At 36.2% G+C, this 23,811-nt stretch overlaps 1 protein-coding gene across 6 annotated transcripts in view; it reads right to left on the bottom strand.

Annotated features, from left to right (window-relative positions):
• Positions 1 to 23,811, bottom strand: part of l(3)80Fg (dnaJ homolog subfamily C member 16 l(3)80Fg) — a 426,789-nt gene that overhangs the window by 169,828 nt on the left and 233,150 nt on the right. For all 6 annotated transcript variants that reach the window (XM_070216484.1, XM_070216483.1, XM_070216480.1 and 3 more), the window contains 2 exons: positions 22,039 to 22,253; positions 9,632 to 9,792 (listed from right to left, as the gene is read on the bottom strand). In XM_070216484.1, the coding sequence (XP_070072585.1) occupies positions 9,632 to 9,792; positions 22,039 to 22,253 (376 nt within the window). The remainder of the gene's footprint in view (positions 1 to 9,631; positions 9,793 to 22,038; positions 22,254 to 23,811) is intronic.

The following is a 23,811-nucleotide window of genomic DNA, read 5'->3' as shown; positions in this document are numbered from 1 at the left end:
CGGACTGAAATGCTTCTGATTCCAGATCAATTTCTGGGAAAAGTTCTATATCCAACACACCAATTTCGTTGGAACCTTCAAAAGTTCTAGAAAGCGTGTCGGCGACAATATTTTCACTTCCCTTTCGATGTTCAATAGAAAATGAATATCCTTGTAATTTTATCGCCCATCGAGCGAGCCTGCCACTCAAGTCAGCCTAAGGGATGACATCTTTTCATGCTTTGGAGTGCCGGAAATAATTGTAAGTGACAATGGAACTCAATTTAAAAGCCATGATTTTGCTGCTTTTATTTCCAAACACGGTATTCAGCACATAACCTCTAGTGCATACGCTCCCCATACGCTGAGAGAGTTATAGTCTAGTCACACTGTGTGGGGTAACCTATCGAGTGAGCCAATAACCCGATTACTCCAAAAAAGTGTTTCCACTTGGTTAACTCCAAATATCGAGTAATGACATCTAGTGTTTGTTGTTTGTGTTGTTCATTTGACTAGGGATGGACCTTCAACGATAGGAAATAAATACAAAATATACCGAAATATACAAAAAAATACTCAGAAATACCAAAGACCCTAAAAGTACCCCACTTTTGCCCACATCTAGTTGCCTATACACATCCTATGTAAAAAAAACAGGGTTATGTCAATAACCCCATAACTCCAAAACTCCACCCCAGTGTAAATAGACTATTAATAGGTCTATCAACGCTGCTGTACGATTCTATATCCGATCCGATCTGGGATGAATATTTACCTAGCATCAATTCATCGTTAAGGAATTTTGTTCATCAATCCGTTGGGATGTCACCATATTTCATAACATTTGGACAGCCGACGATTACTCATGGTAACGACTATAGACTGTTGCGAAACCTTCATTTGTTAAATGCTGACGTGGAAAGATGCAATCGAAGAGATCAATTTCAAACTATTCGATCGAATATAGGAAAGCATCTCAGCAAAGCCTATGAAAAAAACCAACGTACCTATGATCTGCGATCTCGCCCACGCTCCTTTGAAGTGGGACAAGAAGTTATTAAGCGAAATTTTGTTTTAAGCAAGGCAGCGGATAACTTCAATGCAAAATTAGCTCCTGTGGGAATCAAAGTTTGAATCAAAAGAAAACTGGGTCAGAATATATATCTTGTTGAGGATTTAGATTTAAAAGAGATTGGAAAATTCCATGCCAAGGATCTTTAGTAAGGAATCACCCCCTTTGATTTTCTTTCAGCTTTTATCTTCGCTTTGTAATCAAAGATTAAACTTGTGGTGTGAGGGTGCGATTTTTAGAAGACGTTATGTATCTGTTAATTTAAATTTACAACCCATCTAGTAACCCTAAGTTAGCTAAGTTGGCAGGCCCCATCTGTGGTATTCGCCCCGAACAGCCTATACGGCAACCGTGTGAACGTCAAACTTCCAACCATCGCAGCCAACTTTCGGCGAAGCCAGACGTAACATTTTTCGTGCTTACGAAATAATTTATTAAGTGGTAATATAAGTGAAAAGAAATCTCGCGCTGGACAGAGACCATCTTCTGCAAGTCGACCTCGTCGTTTGCACCCAATCCCGGTTAAGTGTAGTGATATTAATAGGTATTTATTCAAAGTTACCGAAAACGATCTAATCATCTACATAGATTGGCCGTGCCATGTGATCTGAAGCGCTTTTAGCTTCTAACCTCGAGCGCCACCTCGTGTGTGGCGACCCAGCGGATAACCTTTCGAGCAGCCAGATGAACTCCCTTTCAAGGACTAGATTAGTTTAGTTATAAAATTCCTAGTGTTAGTACGATCAGGCGAGCTCTACCTCTACGTTCCTAATCTCTTGTACGGAAGCCGCCCGATCATAGTCGTACATGTCATCTAATTTATCTAATTACTGGAGATTATAAACAGCACACCGTCATCTTCAGGCCTGTACAACGGAGGAAAGCAGCTGATTCGTCAGTACGGCCTAGCCGAGTTTTTATGAGTAAGCGATGATATGACCCCTACCGATTGATTTACCTTGTTTATAAAAGCGGTGTAAATAACTAACCCAAGAGATTTGAACCCCAAAACCTATACTTGAGCTCTCTCTGTTTGAATTACATACTCATTTATATAATGAAATAAGCGCGATCAAATCCTGAAGTAATATATTAGACTGTAACTTTAATTGACGGACATACCGCCGAAACCCAAATGTAGTAAACGCGTGTCACAAACTGAATTTTGTATAAAAATTAATGGAATCGTTTTTGTAATGAATTTTGGAGCCGAATCTCAGAAAACTTCCCCAAAAAGGAAGCTAAAAACATTTTATAATCTACCACGCATTTGAAATCAATATGGAGTAACTTTCCCTTGTAAGGGCACCTAGGTATCACACGTCGACTCTGATTTGGGTAGGATCACGCAATTTTCTTAGATTCTACAGGTTGGGTGGGCCAGGAAAAGGAGAACAACCACATCTTAGTTCTTCTGTCCAATAATAAGAACGCGTCTTAAGATATAATAACCTGGTTTATACTTCATAGTATTCCTGACTGTACAACATTTGTTCATGAAGCGCCTATGTGGAAGCAGCCCGAAACGACCCACACCATTTTCCCTGAGCACGGACGGAACCGTAAAGTAGACAGAGGGACTGCTGATGCATATGCACGTTACACTGTACGCCTTTGAAGCCAGCGAGTATCCTACCAGCTCATATTCAATGCCTTTTGCTTGGAACTTGCTGTGCCGTGTTTTATCTAAGGCGACCGCTATAGAGCCAAATGTTCGCATTCCCAAAACACTGGGTTTCTTCACGTACCATGCTTCAGAAGGTGTTTTGCCAATCAAAGCGCATGTTGGCGACCTGTTCCTTATGTAGCAAGCAGTTTGGATAGCTTCTGCCCACAAAAACTCTCCTAGATCGGCGTGTACTAGCATGCTTCTTGCCATCTCGACAAGGGTACGGTTGGCACGTTCTGCCACCCCATTTTTTTGTATATGGCACAGTAAGCTGACGTAAGATTCCATGTTCCTTCAAGTATTCATCAAAACGCTTGTACACAAACTCGCCGCCATTATCGCTTCTCAGGGACTTCATCCTTTTTCCGGTTTGCAGCTCTGCCATATTTCTGAATCCACGAATTGGCTGAAATCTTAATCTTTGGAATTGAGGAAGTACGTAAACATTCGCCAGGACATGTCATTAACAAACAACAAGAAATATGCAGAACCACCAAGAGAACGTTTTTGGAAAGGCCCACATATATCTGTATGCACAAGCTCTAGGAATGGCTGTGAGTGGATCTTACATTTCATGCACGTCAAACATGAATTCGTTTCTGAGAAATTTACATTTTTCCATCCTAATACCATTCCTTGTTTCGAGAGATTCATCAGGCTAGCGTATCAAATGGCCATACCTATTATGCCAAACAATGGCATCGGTTTGTCTGGCTCCGATGCAAAGATTCCGTTCAGACCCAAACATAAAAAGCTTATTCTTCTTGAATGACGTAAAAATGTTCCTGCAATCCTGACCTACAGTTGCTTATCCTTGATCGAACATCACTGTACATCCTCGTTCGATGGCCCCTGGTCCTCCAGCTTTAGCTCGCAGAATCCTGTCTGGAGTATGACGCTCCCGTGGCCGACTGCCTTTATGATGCTGTTGTCAGCCAGAATTACATCCTCGGCATAAGAAATGTAGTCTGTGAACATACTGTGCACGCATCACATTTGTGCGGTTGCACCTAAATCCATACACCATCCTGAAGGTTCCAGGTCATTTGCTATAGCCGCCGTTAGAACCGTGAATGACTTAGTGATGTTCTGCTTCTCCGTTTTTCCCTTATTCTTGACTTTGCTATTCCTCTTGAAATGACCATACTGGCCGCAATTGTAGCGCTGCACATTTGCCTTCTTTTTTCTTTTTTTGCAAAGTCTGCTCCACCTTGGCCTGGAATGTCAGTTGCTCGTTTCGGGAAGGTCCTGGTCGGCTTGCCATGCGTTCTCCTTCTTCTAGCAATTTGATCTTTAGTCGCTCACGAGAGCTCGTCCCCTAGGTCTATGTCCACCTCCGACAGCTTGTCACAGTTGAACAAAATGTATTGACGTACTCGGACATACCGTCCTCACCTGTCATTCGCAAGCCGAGCAATATTTTTGTACAGCGACACCTTTCTGGCAGGTCCGTTTGGCTCATGCACATCCTTTAACAGTGTCCAAGCATCCGTTGCTATTGTGCAGTTCTTTAAATAGCTTAACTGCGTTGTTCTCACGCTCAAAGTGATCATATTTATATATTTCCATAGAAGAAATTGTACTACAAAAATGTACTTCATTACTTCATTACAAACGACACGGTTCGATAGGTTAAATACATCTGTTTAAACAGTGCTCGTCAATTTGCAAGGTCCAAAGTATAAACTCGAGAAAAACGGTCGTTATGACTTTGAATTATGCTCTGAACCTTTTTGAGAATATTCTTGAAAAGTTTTTTTATCAAGTTAGGCAAACTTGAAATTTTTTTTTTTTTGATTTTACTGATAACAAGAAAGGAAGCTACCTTCGGCCAGCCGAAGCTTATATACCCTTGCAGATAAAAGAATGCTCACTCGGTGCAGTTCCAGGGATTCCAGATTCAGCGTTTCTTTTTATTTAAATGTTGTTTTTAGGTAGTCAGGAATCAAAAAGCGTATTTCCTACGCCTTTTGACTTTTTTTTGTAATATAAGGTGTGTTTCAAAATTATACGACACCAACACACTTATTTTTTGAAAATTTGTAGCGTTGTTATTGTTTATAGAAAGCAAAGCATTTATATGCAGATCGAAAGAACAATGTATGATGTGTACGAAAAAAAATACCACGCGTCCTTGATCTTCTTTTTAAGGACTTACCGATAATTTTTCGAAATATAGTCTATTTTTCGGCTATGTGCGATTGTTTCATAATTATACGACACCATCGATTTTTTCCGGTTCCAATGATCAAACTTAACCGTAGAGTAAAATGGTATGTTGTATTCGTGTAAAAGTATGTAACTGCGAGAATGGATGGAATTTATAATTTTTTTCGTAAGAACGGGAAAAATAACAAGTATTTTTAACTCACTCTTACGTAACGAGTTTGTCGTGATTTCATACAGTAGGTTTTTTAAAGATAACAGTGACGTAGCCTTAAAATTGTGGGGAGAGATATTTAACAGGCATACGATGTTCGGCGCCTACTGCTAACCAAATTAAAAGGCAAATTTTTACGAATGTGTCAGATATTTACGTAAAATGGGATTTCAAAATACTTGTTACTTTTCACGTTCTTACGGAAAAAATTCAAGAAATTCCATCCTTCGACGTACAATGGACTTATTTGTCTTAAAAATTCGGTGAAAGACGCCTTTAGATGCCTGTCAAATATTTTAGGGCACATATTTTTCCTTGTATTTTTTTTAAGCCTGTTCACCACATCAAGTTGGTTGGGAATAGAGGTGAACAAATTACTTCAATGGCCAATAGGCTTTGTTTAAATCAAATTACGTCGGAACCTTAAATGCAATTATGTAAAAGGGCATCTAAGCAATTTTTTGGTATAGGTTTTATTATAATTGAGCACAGACCCTCGAAGATATCTTAAATCAACACATTAAATGTTGCTATTTTTTTCAAACCGCGATTGCCCAAGTACCACCCGTTAAACGCAAAAACTAAGTATGCAGATATGCTTATATACGTCTATATTAACATATTTGTATTGGCCAATTGGCCTGCACCTGTGTAATAGCCCTTCTGAAAAATTCGACCAAAATGTGTAATTGTTTTTATAGGGGGCCAGACCCTACAGCCGCGAACTAAATATCCTCGGTGGACAGCGATTTCTTAACTCATATCAAAGATATTGACTCGAAGATCAATCCTGTTTTATAATTTTGCAATATACCAATTGGTTCAAAAGATATGAGCATTCAATTTTTATTTTCAATTTTTATAGGGTAGTGTAGGGTAATTTGACGAGTAGGGTAATGTGACGAACTCGTCGAATCTCACATATGACGTCACGTTAAAAATTTCAAATAAATGTAGTCGTCTCCTCTCATCGTGTCGACAATGTTTTTACAGTAATATTATTAAGAAGTCCCGTAATTTTTCGTGTGGTAATTTTTTCTAAAAAGGTGGTGCTCAAACTAGCAAACCTATTCAATTTATTTGTGTTTCAGCAGTGCCAGAGCGAAGATGAGTGAAAAATAAAATCAGATAAATATATGCTAGTACAAATGAGATCTTCATTAACAGTTTTTGTTACTTGGCGTTTTTTTGTTTGCCCCGTTTAAGAGTGACACCGTTTTTGCTCCAAGTGTACCTTGTAGGGTATCGTGACGAACCTTTTATATTGTATGGTGACAAATATTTTTTATTCACAAATTTTAATTGTTGTCGTTGATTTTGTGTAAAAAACTCTAATATTACCTGATAACATTAAATGTTGCAGATTTATTGTAGTTATACCCGTTACTCGTAGAGTAAAAGGGTATATTAGATTCGTGCAAAAGTATGTAACAGGTAGAAGGAAGCGTTTCCGACCCTATAAACTATATATATTCTTGATTAGGATCACCAGCCGAGTCGATCTAGCCATGTCCGTCTGTCCGTCTGTCCGTCTGTCTGTCCGTCTGTCTGTCTGTATGAACGCTGAGATCTCAGAAACTACAAAAGCTAGAAGGTTGAGATTTCCCACACATATTCTTTGGCTTCCTATTTTAGCCGAGCACCACGCCCCCTCTAACGCCCACAATCGCCCACTAACGATTTTAAAATGGGTCCTGCGCCCACATCTTTAAAGATTTCCGAAAAGTAAAAATGCAATTTTGTTGTGTGTATTTATTCCTATCGAAATGTAGAAGACATTTTTCAAATCGGACCATTCAATAAAAAGTTATACGCAATTGAAATTTATATATCTATCTCCCTCGCACTCCCTTTAGCTGAGTTACGATTGTCGGGATTGGGTAGGATGGCTCACGCCAAAAGCTGTGGGATCTAACTGTGATGGATTTTCTAATCGTACTTTTACAAAAATATGCTCAGTAGATGTGGGCAACTTTCTGCTTTTACACTTTTAAACAAGAGAGAACGCTATAGTCGGGTTGGTGTCCCGACTATCTAATACCCGTCACTCAGCTAAAGGGAGTGCGAACGCTGTGTCGGGTTGGTGTCCCGACTAATAATCGTAACTCAGCTAAAGGGAGTGCGAGGGAGATAGATATATGTTGACAATTTATAAAGCGTATAACTTTTTAATGAATGGTCCGATTTGAAAAATGTCTTCTACATTTCGATAGGTATAAATATACACAACAAAATTGCATTTCTACTTCTCGGAAATCTTTAAAGATGTGGGCGCAGGACCCATTTTAAAATCGTTAGTGGGCATTTGTGGGCGTTAGAGAGGGCGTGGCGCTCGGCTAAAATAAACTTGCGCAGCGTAGGAAGCCAAAGAATATGTGTGGGAAATCTCAACCTTCTAGCTTTTGTAGTTTCTGAGATCTCAGCGTTCATACAACCGGACAGACGGACAGACAGACAGACGGACAGACGGACAGACGGACAGACGGACATGGCTAGATCGACTCGGCTAGTAACCCTGATCAAGAATATATATACTTTATGGGGTCGGAAACGCTTCCTTCTAGCTGTTACATACTTTTGCACGAATCTAGTATACCCTTTACTCTACGAGTAACGGGTATAAAAATATTGATTTTTGGTAAAGTTACATTAAAAAACAAATCGTTCGTCACATTACCCTACAATTTTTAAAAGTGCAAAAAATTATGGTTCACGCCAAACGCTGTAGGATTTAGCAGCGTTGGAATTTCTAATCGTACTTTCACAGAAATATGCTCAGTGGATGTAAGCAACTTTTTGCTTTTACACTTTTGAAAAATTTTGATTTTTGGAAAAATTACATTAAAAAATCGAATCGTTCGTCACCTTACCCTATACTCCCCTAATAAAAATCAGGGACCAAAAATAACTGTTATTGTAAATTTTTCTTACCAAAAAAATCATGCACTTAGAAGAGTCCTAAAATTTTTTTAAATACACCATTATTTTTGTAAGCCATTGTAGTTTACAAATCCGTAATGATTTTTATTCATTTGATTTTTATAATAAAACTCAAAAAAAGCCAACCGTGCATATTGTATAACAATATTTTTTTTTAATTTGTTTTACCCACAAAATTGCCATAAATCAAGTTTGAGTTTTATTTTTGATCACGACGAATAACTGTCAACTTTTATTATAAAACTCAAAAAATAACAGTTATTCTTTGAGTTTTACTTTACGAATCCGAAAATAACTATTAAAATGTGATTTTTAATATAAAACTCATAGCAGTTACGGTCTTATTTTCAATTTATATAATAAAAATTGAAGGACAAGACTTATTTTCAACTTTGAAAGGCGCTATCTTTTTGGAAAAAACATTTAGGAGTAGATAATAAAATCAAACAAGAAAGGAAGCTACCTTCGGCCAGCCGAAGCTTAAATACCTTTGCAGATAAAGTAATGCTCACTCTGTGCAGTTCCAGGGATTCCAGATTCAGCGTTTCTATTTAATATTGGGTTTTAACTTAAAACTTTTAAGTAGTCAAGAATCAAAACGCCTACTTCCTACAAAGTGACAATAAATTTTCTTATATTTGTTTGAATATTCCTATGGGAGCCTTAAGATATAGTGGTCCGATCCGGCTCGCTCCGACATATGTACTACCTGCAATAGAAAGAAGACTTTCGGGAAAGTTTCATCGCGATAGCTTTAAAACAGAGAGAATAGTTCGCATAGAAACGGACAGACGGACAGACGGACAGACTGACAGACGGACATGGCTTGATAGACTCGGCTATTGGTCCTGATCAAGAATATATATACTTTATGTGGTCGGAAACGTCTCCTTCACTGCGTTGCAAACATCTGACTGAAATTATAATACCCTCTACAAGGGTATAAAAAGCGGTTTTATTCGTTTAATAAATCCAATAAAATGTCCTTATGAAAACGCTTTAAAACGAAATTAAAGCATACAATAAACCATTGATTCAAGGAATAGTTAAAATTAGTTCCATTTAAGATTTAGTTCTCAGATTTCTTTTTTCATCAGAAAAAACTTGAAAATTTTTGGAATTTTCAATTTTGGCGTCGAATTTCAAAAACATGGGCAATGGTTGACAATGGGGACTATTTTTTTGGAATGCCGTGATGTATTGAGAGTAGATTTCAGCGAAAATAATAAAGGTCAGTCCACACACAAGGTTATATAGGCCACACATTTGAAATGTTGGCGAACATCGGTTTTTTGTATTCTTAGCTATACCGCGAAACCTGTAGGTAATGGGACATATGTTTGTATGGGACTTTTACTCAGGAGCACCCAATTATCATGGAATATTAGAAACGGTGCGTGGAAATTTTTGGCTGTGCACCTGTGTTATTTGTCGATTCCTTTACGTTGCAACTTTCTAGGCCAACATCAAAAATTAGATTTATTGCACTTTTTTGGCCCAAGGCGATCCAACGTTCTTTTCAGGAGTTTTTGGTTTCCGGATTGCCCCGCTTTTAGTGGTTTGTAAATTAAATATTTACCTTTCCACTTACCTTGAACATATATGCGAATCGGACTCTTTCTGAACTGTATCCACTGTTTAATGCAATATCTCTTAAAGCAAGTCTTGCGAAATCATGGCTTGGAATATTTTCTGTCATGAGAATAACGCACAAACGTTTCCTTGGACGGTTCCATTCAGCTGGGCACACACCTATAAAAAATAAAAGGCCATTTTTAATTTGTACCACCTGTCTAAGCTCGCATTCAAAGCCAATCGTTCGTATAAAAAATGATGGTAATTTTAAATATGACGCAATACTGAAGAAGTAGCGCGTCTTGCCAGGACCGTTGACTCGTTTCGACTGCAGTTAGCATACTTTTAAGTGTCCCCATAACTCTCTCAACTCGACTGGCACCTGTAGCAATCAAATGAAGATCACTTTTTTGTGAAGTACAAAACTTTCGAAACCGTGAACTGGCTAAAAACCTACCCTGATCGGCAATTACAGGCAAACCAAACAACGACACAACAGTTTTCGTGGCTCTTACACAGTATTCCGTGTCTATATTATGGTTATTATATTATGGTTTTTTTTTAAGATTTTCCAAAATGTTGCAATGCAACTTTAAAAACAATTGAATACTCTATACAAATCAAAAGGAAAGAGTGATCTGTGATGAATGGTTCTCCCACTGCAGATTTTTAAAGTTGATTTTTCGAAATATAGATCCCCGTTTAATTCTTTTTTTAAAAAAAAGTTTAGATATTCAACTACATATTCTGAAAAAGTTAGCCTGCCCTTTTTGCGCCTCTTTTGAGAAAACCGCGGTTAAAGCTAGCAAGAAATTTACGTAATCATGAATCCCTAGTTGTATTACTAGTCAGCTGTTTCCAATTACTTTTGTATTTCTTTCGCGGCAAGCTGTCCAATTATTTTGTATTATCAAATTTAAATCCAATTATAATGGAAAGTGAAGCCGAAGGTATTTATATTGTGTTCGTGGCGTCAAATATATTCTTATTAATGTGCTGTATTCGTGTATTCCAGAAAAGCTAGTCGCGAAAAATCAAACCAGTATGTTTTCAATAGATCAGCTCGGATCCTATTATTCCCAGTTATTTCAAAACTCCTCAAAAAAAAAAATTGAAAAAATGCCAGAGTCGGCTTTAGCTCTTATAAAAAGTCTTTCCTGTCCTAAAAATAAAGATCGACGATTTTTGACTGCTCTGACAGTAGCGATGAAGATGAAAATGAATAAAAAAAATTATAATTTAAATTTCTTTTATTTTGTTGAAAATATAAATATAAACGGAATATGTTATCGAGATATAATCAAAAACGTGATTTATACCAATTTATGATTTATATCAAAAACGTGATTTAAATTATGCAATATTTTCTTGACAGAAATTACAAGAATAAGAAACAAGAAATTACAAACCAGTTTTAAAAAAATTTAAACATTGACGTAAATTGATAAATAATGACTTAATCCAAATTTACATAAAAAATATGAAATAGAACCGATATATTCCTTTTTGTACTAAGCGTTTATATGGAAGCATTAAGATGTAGTTAACCGATTTAAGTAATTTTTTTTTTAAATCAAGTTAAATTAAAAAAAAAATATTGGGAAACTTATTGGAAAAAAAAACCATTTTTTTTTCTTCAAAATTTTCTACAATAAAAAAATTTGACTAAAAAATTTGATCTATGATGTTTTTTTACATATTTAAATGCCTTTAACAATACCCCATCAAAAGATATTCGCTATAGGGCTCCGCTGATTTAAGGCAGACTTTTGGCTTTTTCGCTCCACTGTGCGTCACCCTAATTGAAGACAACCTTAATTTTCTGGTAAAGAACATCTCCCTGATTAAGAAAGGCGCTTTTAACATTTTTTTTAACTTTAACTTTCTTATACATGTTGTTGAGTTCCAGTCATTAGTTTAAAAGCTACACCTCGTCATAGTTAAAAAAGTTAAAAAATAAACAAAAACTTTGGTATAAATTGTTCCTTTAAAAATTTACGCCTAAAAACCGAAATTATTTTTAAAACTGCTACTTCAAAATACAACTTTAAGCAAAGGAACAAGACCATCAACTTAATAAACAACCAAAAGTTAAATTTTTTATGTTGGGAAAAACGGGTATTACATCCCTGTTAGAGCCCTGTTGTCTCAGTTAACAGCTGTAAACGGCCAAAAAATCACCGCTGTCCCAAATTTAAAATCTCTAAAGATTATAAAATGAGAGACCGATTTTTAAGGGGATACGACCACAGCCCAAACCGTAAGAGCTAGAGCATCCAAATTTTTGCACAATATTCCATTGGGGGAGTAGGCGCCCAGTAAGGTCCGACGTGTCCCCCCAGTGGCCCCAAACAGCTCCAACATCCATATTTTGAACAAAAAAACATTAGATGTGCTTAAGCTTAAGTTCTAAAGTTGTTGGAATTTTTAAATTTTGATTTTGCAGAATTTTAGGTCTTGAAAAGGCCTCATTAGAAATCTAAAAGAAATTTCGATATCCCCCATAATTTGAGGGCTACATTTAAAATTAATTTTTCGATTTAAAAAATCTAAACCGCTGCTCCTATCAAGATGATTTTTGACTCAATAGTTATTTTATGGCCCAAATGCCTAAGTTTTATTTTTCAAGTTTTTAACATTTTTATACCCTTGCAGAGGGTATTATGGTTTCAGTCGGAAGTTTGCAACGCAGTGAAGGAGACGTTTCCGACCCCATAAAGTATATATATTCTTGATCAGCATCACTAGACGAGTCGATCTAGCCATGTCCGTCTGTCCGTCTGTCTGTCCGTTTCTACGCAAACGAGTCTCTCAGTTTTAAAGCTATCGGCTTGAAACTTTCCCAAAAGTCTTCTTTCTATTGCAGGTAGTATATAAGTCGGAACCGACCGGATCGGACAACTATATCTTATAGCTCCCATAGGAAGGAAATGTTACAAAAATTCTAGCTTCGGTGTTTTTTGAAATAAAACCTTCTACTCTTGGAAATATTATTTTTTAAATATTTCCGAATTTTAAAAAAATTATATAAAAAATCGGATCGGAAAATTAATGGGAAAGTAATAGGAAATAAATTTAAGCTTTTTTGGTTTTTATTGTATTTTCTTCTACTTTAGGACATGACTCTTTTTAAATATTTCCGAACGATCGAAAAATTAGTGGGAAATTAATTGGAAACAAATTATAGCTCCGTTGGTTTTTATTGTATTCTCTTATACTCTAGGATATAATTTTTTTAATATTTCAGAGTTTTGAATTTAATTTAACAAAAATTGGACGACTATATTCCATAGCTGCAATAGGGAAGGATAGAAAAAATAATAATAAAATAATACGAAATTTAAAATTTTTGCGATTTGTAAGTTAATAGGAACGATCTGCAAGGGTATATAAGCTTCGGCTGGCCGAAGCTAGCTTTCTTTCTTGTTTTAAGTATTTTTAACGAATTTATTTAGATTTCATAAGTTTTGCGTTGCATTTTGTGGGAGCCTGCCGAGAGAGCGAAACCCAGAGAGCGGATGGCAAGAGAGCGACGGCCGAGAGAGCAACAGCCAAGAAAACTGACGTGGGGGAGGGGTAGTGCTGTGCGGAAGGGGGAGGGGGAAAGGGCAATTTAATCAAAATTTGTTTTAAACTGCTGTTTCGATCAATATGATATTCGATGAATACTCAGTCCTGTGGATCAAATGCTTAGGTTTTATTTTTCAACAAATATTTTTCATTTGGTAGCAGAAGTAAGAGCCTTATTTAATTTTTACTATGGAGGAAGATAAAAAATCACTACAAATTCTGTAAACAAAGCCAAAATGTTTCCAAGATAATTATTAATCTCAAGATTCGAACTTTTCACCAAATACATATGTACATATGCATATTTGGATATCCCAGCGGGAACATTCCTCTGGAAAATATGATATTTTCATGAGGTTTCTCCATACAAGCGGAAGGGACAAAACCTTATTTACCCCTTACACTTCTCCCGTCTCTGGTTTCAAAATACAAAAAATGAGGGTGAAATGAGGTTTCTATGTGGTTTTCCACATTTTACATTTTCCCTACACCGTCGCCTGCCAATAGATACAGGATATCCAAAACTTTCTGCTAAAAGGAACAGGATTATCAACACACAAAGAACCAACTTCTCACTTTCCCGGTGGGATGTTCTGATTTGTAAAATACATGTACAATAGAATAAATATACACAATGTGTGTTTATGTTTCTACTTGAAAGTCGATAATCTACTTAAATACAAATAAAATTATTCATTTCCTTTCAGCCAATGCAAAATTTGACGAGTTTAAAATAAATTATTATCAATCAAATGTGGAATCGGAAAATAATAAGTTACTTCGCTACTTTTGTATGAACAAATGTTTTTGTTTCATTCAAAACAACAAGTAAACATATTTGTGCGCAAATTAAAATGGCATGGGGATCAATGAATGTTGTATGTGTAGTGGTACTTGAGTTTCACTTATCGGTTGACGCGAGTGTGCTCCCGTGAGTGCCGAGTAAAATACGCGGAGTTATAGGGTGAATAGAAAACTGATTTATTGGATTATTGATACATGCTTATATACTACTTAGATAAGGCGAAAGCTTCTTCGTAAGACCAGTGGAGTGGGTTGAGTTTGAGGTGTTTCGCTGTGCAAATTTGTGATTGTGTGGTGCAGTACTTTGCTGTGCCTGCAGAATGCGATGTTGTGTAGTGGCCGAACTTTTGCTGTGCCTGCAGAATGCGCTGTTCTGTAGTGGCTGACCTTCGCTGTGCCTGCAGAATATGCTGTTTGTACAGGTGCTGGGTGTGGGTGAGTCAGTGGGTCATTGTTGGGTCTCTTGGAGCTGCTGTTTTGAACTGCAACCCCTCGGTTGCAACTTGATTGATGTATGCTGCAACCTTGTTACGAGTACTGCTAGTTACGAACACAAAGATTTTCAAAAAACGGGCAAATAAGAAATAAGAAAATTCTGACAACCTAATTTCCTAACTCCAAACTAACTTTAAGCGAACGAAGTCGCTCCGGGTATAGCTAGTGTTCATATAAAATTCATTTTCTGGTGGATTCTAATGATCATTATCTTGTTTTTTTTTTTTTGTCAAAGTACCATCTACCAGAATAAGTTATAAAACTAATCTCAGTTTTTAGGCATGTATTTTTAACGAAGCCATTTATGCCAGAGGTTTTGCATTTTTTCAACTTTTTAGCTTTGACGCGGTGTAGCTTTTCTTTCTTTCTTTCTTTTCGCTATAACCTTTTCCTAGATAATTTTGAAGTCAATTGCAAAGCCTTCGAGGAACGTTGCAAAATGTCAAGATACTTTTTAAACCAGTCTAGCCACACTACTGGGGTAATAACAGTACGAAATTTACTTTCGGTGCTAACAGTACAGGGTAAAAGAGATAATTTTCAAAAAATTTTATTGGACTCTTTGGAAACTAATCCTTTGATCTAAAATTAAGTTCATTTGTTGGGGTTTTTAAACCCTTGCTGTGGGTTTTATAATTTCAGTCAGATGTTTGCAACGCAGTGAAGGAGACGTTTCCGACCACATAAAGTATATATATTCTTGATCAGCATTAATACCCGAGTCCATCTAGCCATGTCCGTCTGTCCGTCTGTCAGTCTGTCCGTCTGTCCGTTTCTATGCGAACTAGTCCCTCAGTTTTAAAGCTATCGCGATGAAACTTTCCCAAAACTCATCTTTCTATTGCAGGTAGTACATATGTCGGAACCAGCCGGATCGGACCACTATATATAGGAATAATCAAAAAAATAATAGAAAAACTATTGTAACTTTGTAGAAAGTAGGCGTTTTGATTTTTGACAATGTAAAAACAACATTTTAAGTAGGCATACCTGCAAGGGTATATAAACTTCGGCTGGCCGAAGTTAACTTCCTTTCTTGTTTTTTTCTATCCTTTCTTTGCTATTAAAAATGTGGTTATAGTTTTTTGACGCGGAGGTGCATATTTTTGTAAGTTTATTATTTTTCTTCCTTGATTTCTACAATTTCATTATTCCTTAAAAATTCCGCGTTGTCAAACTTTTGTTTTGCTGCGCCTAACCGCTACTTCTGGCTCATGAAACTCTCGCTTACAAATTCGACCAAGGGCGCAACCAATACTGCGACTATGACCAATAGTTTTACCAACCTGCAGAAGTCAAAAGAAATAAATTAAAGACCATTTTCACCCTAAAAGGAATTTTTGAAGTTTGGCTAAATACCCCGAAGATTGAAGACCAACAAAATAATTAGTAAGAGAAACGCGTTGGGTATTACATTTCCCTTTAGAAAATAATTCTTTCAAAAAATTTCGCGAGCGACCAATGCCCAATAAAGTGTCGCAAATAGAATGGGACGATTTTCAGGAATTTTGACATTTACGGAAATTGGTTCGTAATTTCTTCAACTGATGGCGCTTAAAGCTCAAATTTTTAATGCAGCCCTCTGATGTTCTAAGGAACCTTCAGTAAACACGCAATTTAAACGAGCTGTTTGACCGCTTGGCCCACATACTATTGTGGCCCTTGTATTATTGTAGCCCCCTTCTCCTCTATTACTATTTTCCACAAAACGCCTGTGATATTTTGACATATTGGCGAATCAATAGTGCGCATATACTTTGTCCATTGTATTTTCCCAACCTAAGTGCGTTACAGCTTCATGTACATAGCTTTTTCTTTCGCTCGGAATTTTACGGTCACCTCCCGCCTAACCGACCGAGGAGCGCTGCCGTGTATCGTACCGCACGATTCGCGAGATGATAGACGCGATGTAGAAAATAAAAATATAGTTCGAGGTAAATAAAGTAGAATCTAATTCTGTGCTATAAAATTTAATATTAAATAGAGCCCTGCACAAGTAATCTGACTTGTTTGTCAAACCTTAAATCCAACCGATCTACTTGAAACCCATTTGACTTGGGTCGTTTGGGTTTGGGTATTTGGGTAAGTGAGTCAATTTTTAAAAGAAAGCCTGACCTACTTGACCTGAAATTTCGTTTGGGTACCCAAACAACCCATTTTGTATACCCATGAAAGGCTCTAATCAGGATCATATATATATATATATATATATATATATATATGTATGTAAAGGGTGTTTTTTTAGAGGTATAGAACTTTAAGTTGGCATCACTGTTCAAGATGGCGACCGATTTAACAGCTGTCATGTAATTTATTCTCAGTTTGGTTTGGCAACTCACGCCTGAACAACGCTTGCAAATAGAGCAATTTTATTTCGAATGTAATAAAGACACCTTTGGTGACCGCATAATTTCACTTTTTGGACCTGTAAATCGGCCTCCAAGATCTTGTGATTTAACACCGCTAGGCTACTTTCTGTGGGGCTATATAAAGTCATTGGTCTATGCGGATAAGCCACAAACGCTTGACCATTTGGAAGACAACATTCGCCGTGTTATTGCCGATATACGGCCGCAAATGTTGGGAAAAGTCATCGAAAATTGGACGTCCAGGTTGGACTACATCCGAGCCAGCCGTGGCGGTCATATGCCAGAAATCACATATAAAATGTAATGCCACAAGATGATCTTTCGAATAAAAAAAATTCATATCAATCGAATAATCCATCGTTGTTTTATTGCAACTTAAAGTTCTATACCTCTAAAAAAAAACTCGTTACTTTACTAGCTATTCCCGGAGTAACTTCGTTCGCTTTAAATTAGTTTGTAGGTAGGAAATTAAGTTGCCAGGACTTTCTTATTTCTTATTTGCGAGTGTTTTGAAAACTTTTGTGTAAACAACCTTTCTAGAAGATCCTTCAAGAGAGAGAATCAGAAGGCTACTGGCAGATTTATATAATAAATGAATGTGATCTAAGTAAAAGTAGTGAATTTTTATACTTTCTAACAGTTGCAATGCAATTTTAATTTCAAATTTGTTGCTTTGAATAAAACAAAAACATTTGTACACACACGACAAGATTGGCATCCCACACAAAAGTAGCGAAATAACTTATTATTTTCCGATTCCACATTTGCATGATAAATTTGTGTAAATTTATTGTTGTTGTATATATTTATACCTATAGAAATGTCGAAGATATTTTTCAAATCGGACCATTCATTAAAAAGCTATGCGCAATCAAAATTTGTTATATAGATCGACTCGGCTAGTGACCCTGATCAAGAATATATATACTTTATACTTTATATACTTCCTTCTCCCTGTTACATACTTTTGCACGAATACAGAAAGGTAAACTCTCTTCAGGATGTTTTTATTGCTTTGTGTTTTGCCTTACAGCTGTTTGAGTATTTCTTGTTATTCTTTCGTTTTTGAGTTTTTCTTTAGCCGGCTTCGATTTTCGTTTAGTTGTGTGTGGTTGCGACTAAAGATTTTAGTTTCTTCATTTTTACGGATACACTAGTCGGCATAATTATTTTGACAGATTGGAATGTTAACTGTAGTCACATTTTTGAACTTTTAATATAAACTTTTGGCACCTATAGAAATATCACTTCAATTCCGTTTAAATTACACAAATATGTTCATAGCCCATTAAGACCCATTTGAAAAGTGAGCAAATTTTGCGAAAGTCAAATTTTCAACTTTTTTCTTGGGGCTTAAAACCAAAATGTTTTAATGCAAAGTTTTCCCCCAATCAAAATTAATAATATGATGATGGACGTTGATGCACTACGAGCAGTACAAACAAGTGGCCCAACGATACCAAGCACGTGCTTTTTACGCGCGGGACCCTTTAACAATTAGGGCAAAAATGCGAGTTCGCGAGGAAAAGACATGAAACCAAATACTACAAATACTACAACAAAGATTGAAGCAAATGAGAAAAAATTTTAGTTTTTAATACGGGGATAGATGTCGAAGTGCAAATTAAATGATAAAGATTGTTATAATTTTTACATAGAACACGAAAAGGCTAATGCAGAGTAAATCATCAATATCACCTCTTATAAGATTTTGCATAAAAATAGTACCAAGCATTATTCTACGGTTTTCAAGTGTAGGTAAATTAAGCAATAGTAATCTACTCTGGTAGGAAGGTAGCCTTACGTTTTGATCCCAGTTCAAACTACGAAGTGCAAAAAGAAGAAATTTTTTTTGCACCGACTCAATACGGTCGATGTGCACTTGATATTGTGGACTCCAAACTGAAAAACAATATTCCAAAATAGGACGGACAAGGGAGGTAAATAATAATCTGGTTGTATAAGGGTCATCAAATTCCTTTGACCAACGCTTTATAAACCCAAAAACACTCATAGCTTTATTGACAGTGGCCATTATGTGGCAATCAAATTTCAGTTTTGGGTCGAGAAGAACACCTAAATCGTTAAGGGGTTATATACCTTTTTTTTTTTCAAAAAAACGAAATTTTTTTTTTGCTGAATCTTAAAGTATATCCCCTAGAGAACATCTTCCCAAATTTTCATACAGATCCGAATAATAGTTCGATAGGAAAACAGCGTTTTGACGCGCTCGACTTCAATAGTTGCAACGTCAACGTAAAACTTTGAATGCGATTATCTCAAAGTCGTGTTTTTCCAAAAGTGCCTTCGCCGTGACCACGATTGCGCAAGAACTATTTGATCGATCTTCTTCAATTTTTTTTTAAATTATTCGTAATGATTGTGCCGAGTTCGTGAACGATTCAGTTTTTATGCGCCAATTTTAATTTCGCAGATCAGTATTTTTTAATAAAATTTTTACAACTTGAAAAATCAACTTTTTGGAAAACTTGTTACTGTATGCAGAAAAAAGGAAATATTCTTAAAAGTAATCGTTCACGAACTGGATATAACACTATACTAACTAAAAATTTTTGGTTTTTTGATATCAGTTGACCTGCTGGACTTCCATCGTGGTCACCGCAAGCCACTATAAAAAAAAAGGGTTCCGAAAGAATTGCCATAACTTCGTAAATTATTCATATTTTTTCAAGAACAAATGCTTGTTGTTTCGATAAAAACATGTACTATCAATAAATAATAACTTCACTGTCATAAAATAATTGCTACACACCAAAAAAAAATCCAAAGTTCCCTTAATTTTTTCGCTCAAAAAAGGTATATAACCCCTTAATCGAATTAGTACATTAGTACACGAGAATGAGCTACGATAGAGGGAAGATCGTTAATAAACAAAGTAAACAGCAAAGGGCCTAAATGACTACCTTGAGGAATTCCAGATGTCACGTTGATCATTTTAGAAACAGCGCTCTTAAATATAACCCTCTGAGTCCTACCATTCAAGTAACTTGAAATCCAAGTTAATAGATTACATGGGAACCCAAGCTGATCTAATTTGAATAAAAGGAGAGAGTGGTTAACAGAGTCAAAGGCCTTACTAAAATCTGTATATATAACGCCAGTCTGCATGTTATTCTTATATCTATTTATTACAATAGATGACAATTCAAGAAGGTTGGTGGTGGTCGATCTTCGCTTAACAAAACCATGCTGACTCGGTGTTATTAGCGAGGAACATAAATGCTGCAAATGAGAAGTAATAATACATTCAAATGCTTTAGGAATTGCCGACAATTTAGAAATGCCTCTATAATTCTAGGCATCCGCCTTCGCACCCTTTTTGTGGAGTGGAATAATGAAAGAGTCCTTCCAGATAGTTGGAAAAACTGATGATGAAATAGACAAATGAAAAAGTTTAAGAATCGGTTTACAAATGGTTGAAGCACAAAACTTAAGCACACTCCCAGGGAGTCCATCAGGACCGGGAGAATACGTTGGCGTTGTTGTTGCTAAATCCTTTAAAAGAGAACTTTCGGTAATTACAGGGGTAAAAATACAATTAGCCCTATTTAAGTGGTTAGGGTAGGTAGGGTTTGACCAAGCAGCCGAACTATAAGTAGTTTGGAAAAACTCGGCAAATAAATCCGCAATTTCAGAATCCGACGATGCCCCTTTTGAGTTTAAACGTACCGATGAAGGCAATGCCGAAGACTTACGCTTGGCATTAACGAAGTTATAAAACTGCTTCGGATCATTTGAAAACTCGAATTTACATCGATTTAAATACATGGAATAGCAATGACTGTTGAGAACATTAAAATCTGAACGAGCCACAACATATTTCGCAAAATCAGATGGCTTTCCCGTTTTTTTATACTTTTTATAAGTGTTGGATTTAAGATTTTTAAGTCTTTGAAGCTCATTGTTAAACCAAGGAGGCCTGTTTAGCTTCGGAGGAAGACTGTCAGGTACGCATTCGTCAAAGAAAGTGTTTAAAACGCTATAGAAAAGTTCAATTGCACTGTCAATATCCATGCAATTGTACAAATCAGTCCAATTATATTGAGAAATCATGTAGTTTAGTTTATTATAGTCACATTTACGAAAGCATCTCCTTTTAGTTTGAGGAACTAAAGGAGAAAGGGTATCAGTACAGGGGAGGCCAATTGTCAATTCCAAAGTTGGATGATATTGGTCTTCAGGTACAACAAGTGCGTCAATTCTAGCTACAGTGACTTCATGCGGATCTAAAACAAAGACTAGATCTAATTGTCTATTTAATGAATTTCGTATAAAGCTTACTTGCTGTAACGATAATTCTAAAAGGCCATCCACAAAATCATGGGCTGATAAAGGAGTAGCGACAAGTGAGTCAGTGGGAAGAGACCAAGAGATATTTGGGAGATTAAAGTCACCCAAAACAATCAAAAGGTCTCTGTTGGAAAGAAAGGATAGAACAGATTTTATAGCAGACAGATGGTTCTCATAAATTATTAAATCAGAGCCAGGAGGAACTGCAAAAAAAAAGTTTCAAAATATTTTTCCTTGTATTTTTTATGATTTTAAATTTAATGGGTTGTGTCATTTAAACGGAATTGAAGTTCTCTTTCTATAGGTGCCAAAATATGAGAAGATTTAATTTTAAAATTTGTCAAAATAATTATGCCGACTAGTGTATGTCCGAGAAACTTGTGATTTTTGCGGATCGGTCGAAAAACACGACTTGTGTACTCGAGTGATTTCGAGACTTAAACATGATCGAACATGTTTGTCTTAGATAACAATCTTTGGAGATATTGGATGTGCAGCCTTTCTCACGTACATAGAAATCCCAGTTGTATATTAATTACTTATAATGAGGAAAAAAGTCACGTAACAATACTGAACATGGGGATGTGGGCGGAGAGAAAGGTCTATTAATTGATCATAATCAGAAAAAAGGATCAGGACGTGATCGTGATGATTTTATGACGTCTAAGCATACATAGTATACATAGGCTGGGGTGTTGTAGAGTCTACAATGTAGACTTTGAAAACTGTTTTGTATAGAAATTGTTGCTGGAACTGACTTACACTTTTACACTTTTCAACGTTTGCAACGCAATTGAATACCCCAAATGTATCCTAAGGGATGAACTTATAGTTTTTTTTAACACAAATATAAACTTATTTTGTAAATACTTACTTTCTAGTATAGTCTGTGATGATAATCTCGGTAATATTAAAAATTGATTAGTGGAAACAACATCAATTAAGGCTTTAGTTGAGATATCCGGCATACAAATACTTGCTACATAGGTCGTTGAAACTTCATTAAATATAAGAAGTGTATCCAAGCTCGTATTGACTTTAAAGCGAGCTATTATATCTTTTGATCGTCCAGTATTCATATTCACAAATCTAAAATGAAAATAGTTATAAAAATGTTTAATGGTCACCGACTATCCATGTAAAACATTAAAAGGAAAGATATTACTTAAAAATCAAATTTAAAAATTTAAAAGTACAATTTTTATTAAACATGTGTTTTCTAATAAAAATGTCTGTCTGTCTGTCTGTCTTCTTCCAAATTATTATACCCGTTACTCGTAGAGTAGAGGGTATATTAGATTCGTGCCAAAGTATGTAACAGCTAGAAGGAAGCGTTTCCGACCCCATAAAGTATATATATTCTTGATCAGGGGCACTAGCCAAGTCGATATAGCCATGCCCGTCTGTCCGTCTGTCTGTCTGTATGAACGCTGAGATCTCAGAAACTACAAAAGCTAGAAGGTTGAGATTTCCCACACATATTCTTTGGCTTCCTACGCAGCGCAATTTTATTTTAGCCGAGCGCCACGCCCCTTCTAACGCCCACAATCGCCCACTAACGATTTTAAAATGGGTCCTGCGCCCACATCTTTAAAGATTTCCGAGAAGTATAATTGTTGTGTATATTTATACCTATCGAAATGTAGAAGACATTTTTTAAATCGGACCATTCATTAAAAAGTTATACGCAATCAAAATTTATATATCTATCTCCCTCGCACTCCCTTTAGCTGAGTTACGATTATTAGTCGGGACACCAACCCGACTATAGCGTTCTCTCTTTTTTTTAATTTTTTTGATCATTTTCAATGGTTTTAAGTTGTGATGGCACATATGATGAAACAAAAAGACTAGAATCGCTCAAATCCTTATTGAAGACTTTCTGTTTGTATTCTGAATGTCCAGAGCTGCCGTCAAATCCCCATTTTCCAATTAAAATAATAAAGAACATAATGCTGAAGTTTTACAAACCCGCCTTGCAGTGTGGTTAACCAAGATTTGTAGATCAACTTCAGCTTTGGATTCACTTACAGTGATTTTGTCTGGATAGGTTAATTTTTTAGCTTTTAGCAATTGCCTTTAGCTTGGGAATAGGTCACAGGAGTTCTTTGAGTTCACATAGCTTCGAATAAGAAAATATTGATGCTTGCTAAAGTTCACCTCTATGAGAAGCGATAGGACTTCTTCGATGAAAGCTTTGCTACACATTTCATTTGATTGAAAGTTGCACGATCGTTAATCAGAAGCTGCAGATTCATTAATTATTGAAAGCTCAGCAATCCTTCGCATCTTAGTTCTTTTTGGGGACTCACTAAAGTCTACTTTCGGACCACCACGTTTAGCAGCTTTGATCATTTCTTGAGGCTAACTAGGAGTGCGTTTCTTTAAAATTGTTACCTTTTCGGTAAGCCGATTCGATTGGAATTGAAACAAAGCAATTTTTTTCCAAATGTATCCAATAAATTTACATACATATTGCTGTTCACATGATCGATTAAAAATTAATAATTAAAAAAGTATATGCAAGTTAAGACGCATTGATAAGAGTCACCTAGCAAAATTAAATTAATAAAGAAATAACGCTATAAAAATTAAAATAACACAATGACACAGCACAACTACAATGCAAAACAGCTGATTTGACTGT

Source organism: Drosophila takahashii, chromosome 3R (genome assembly GCF_030179915.1).
Source record: "Drosophila takahashii strain IR98-3 E-12201 chromosome 3R, DtakHiC1v2, whole genome shotgun sequence".
NCBI classification, from domain to species: domain Eukaryota; kingdom Metazoa; phylum Arthropoda; class Insecta; order Diptera; family Drosophilidae; genus Drosophila; species Drosophila takahashii.
Note: the sequence above shows the minus strand (reverse complement) of the source record. Positions and strands in the feature narration are given on the sequence as shown.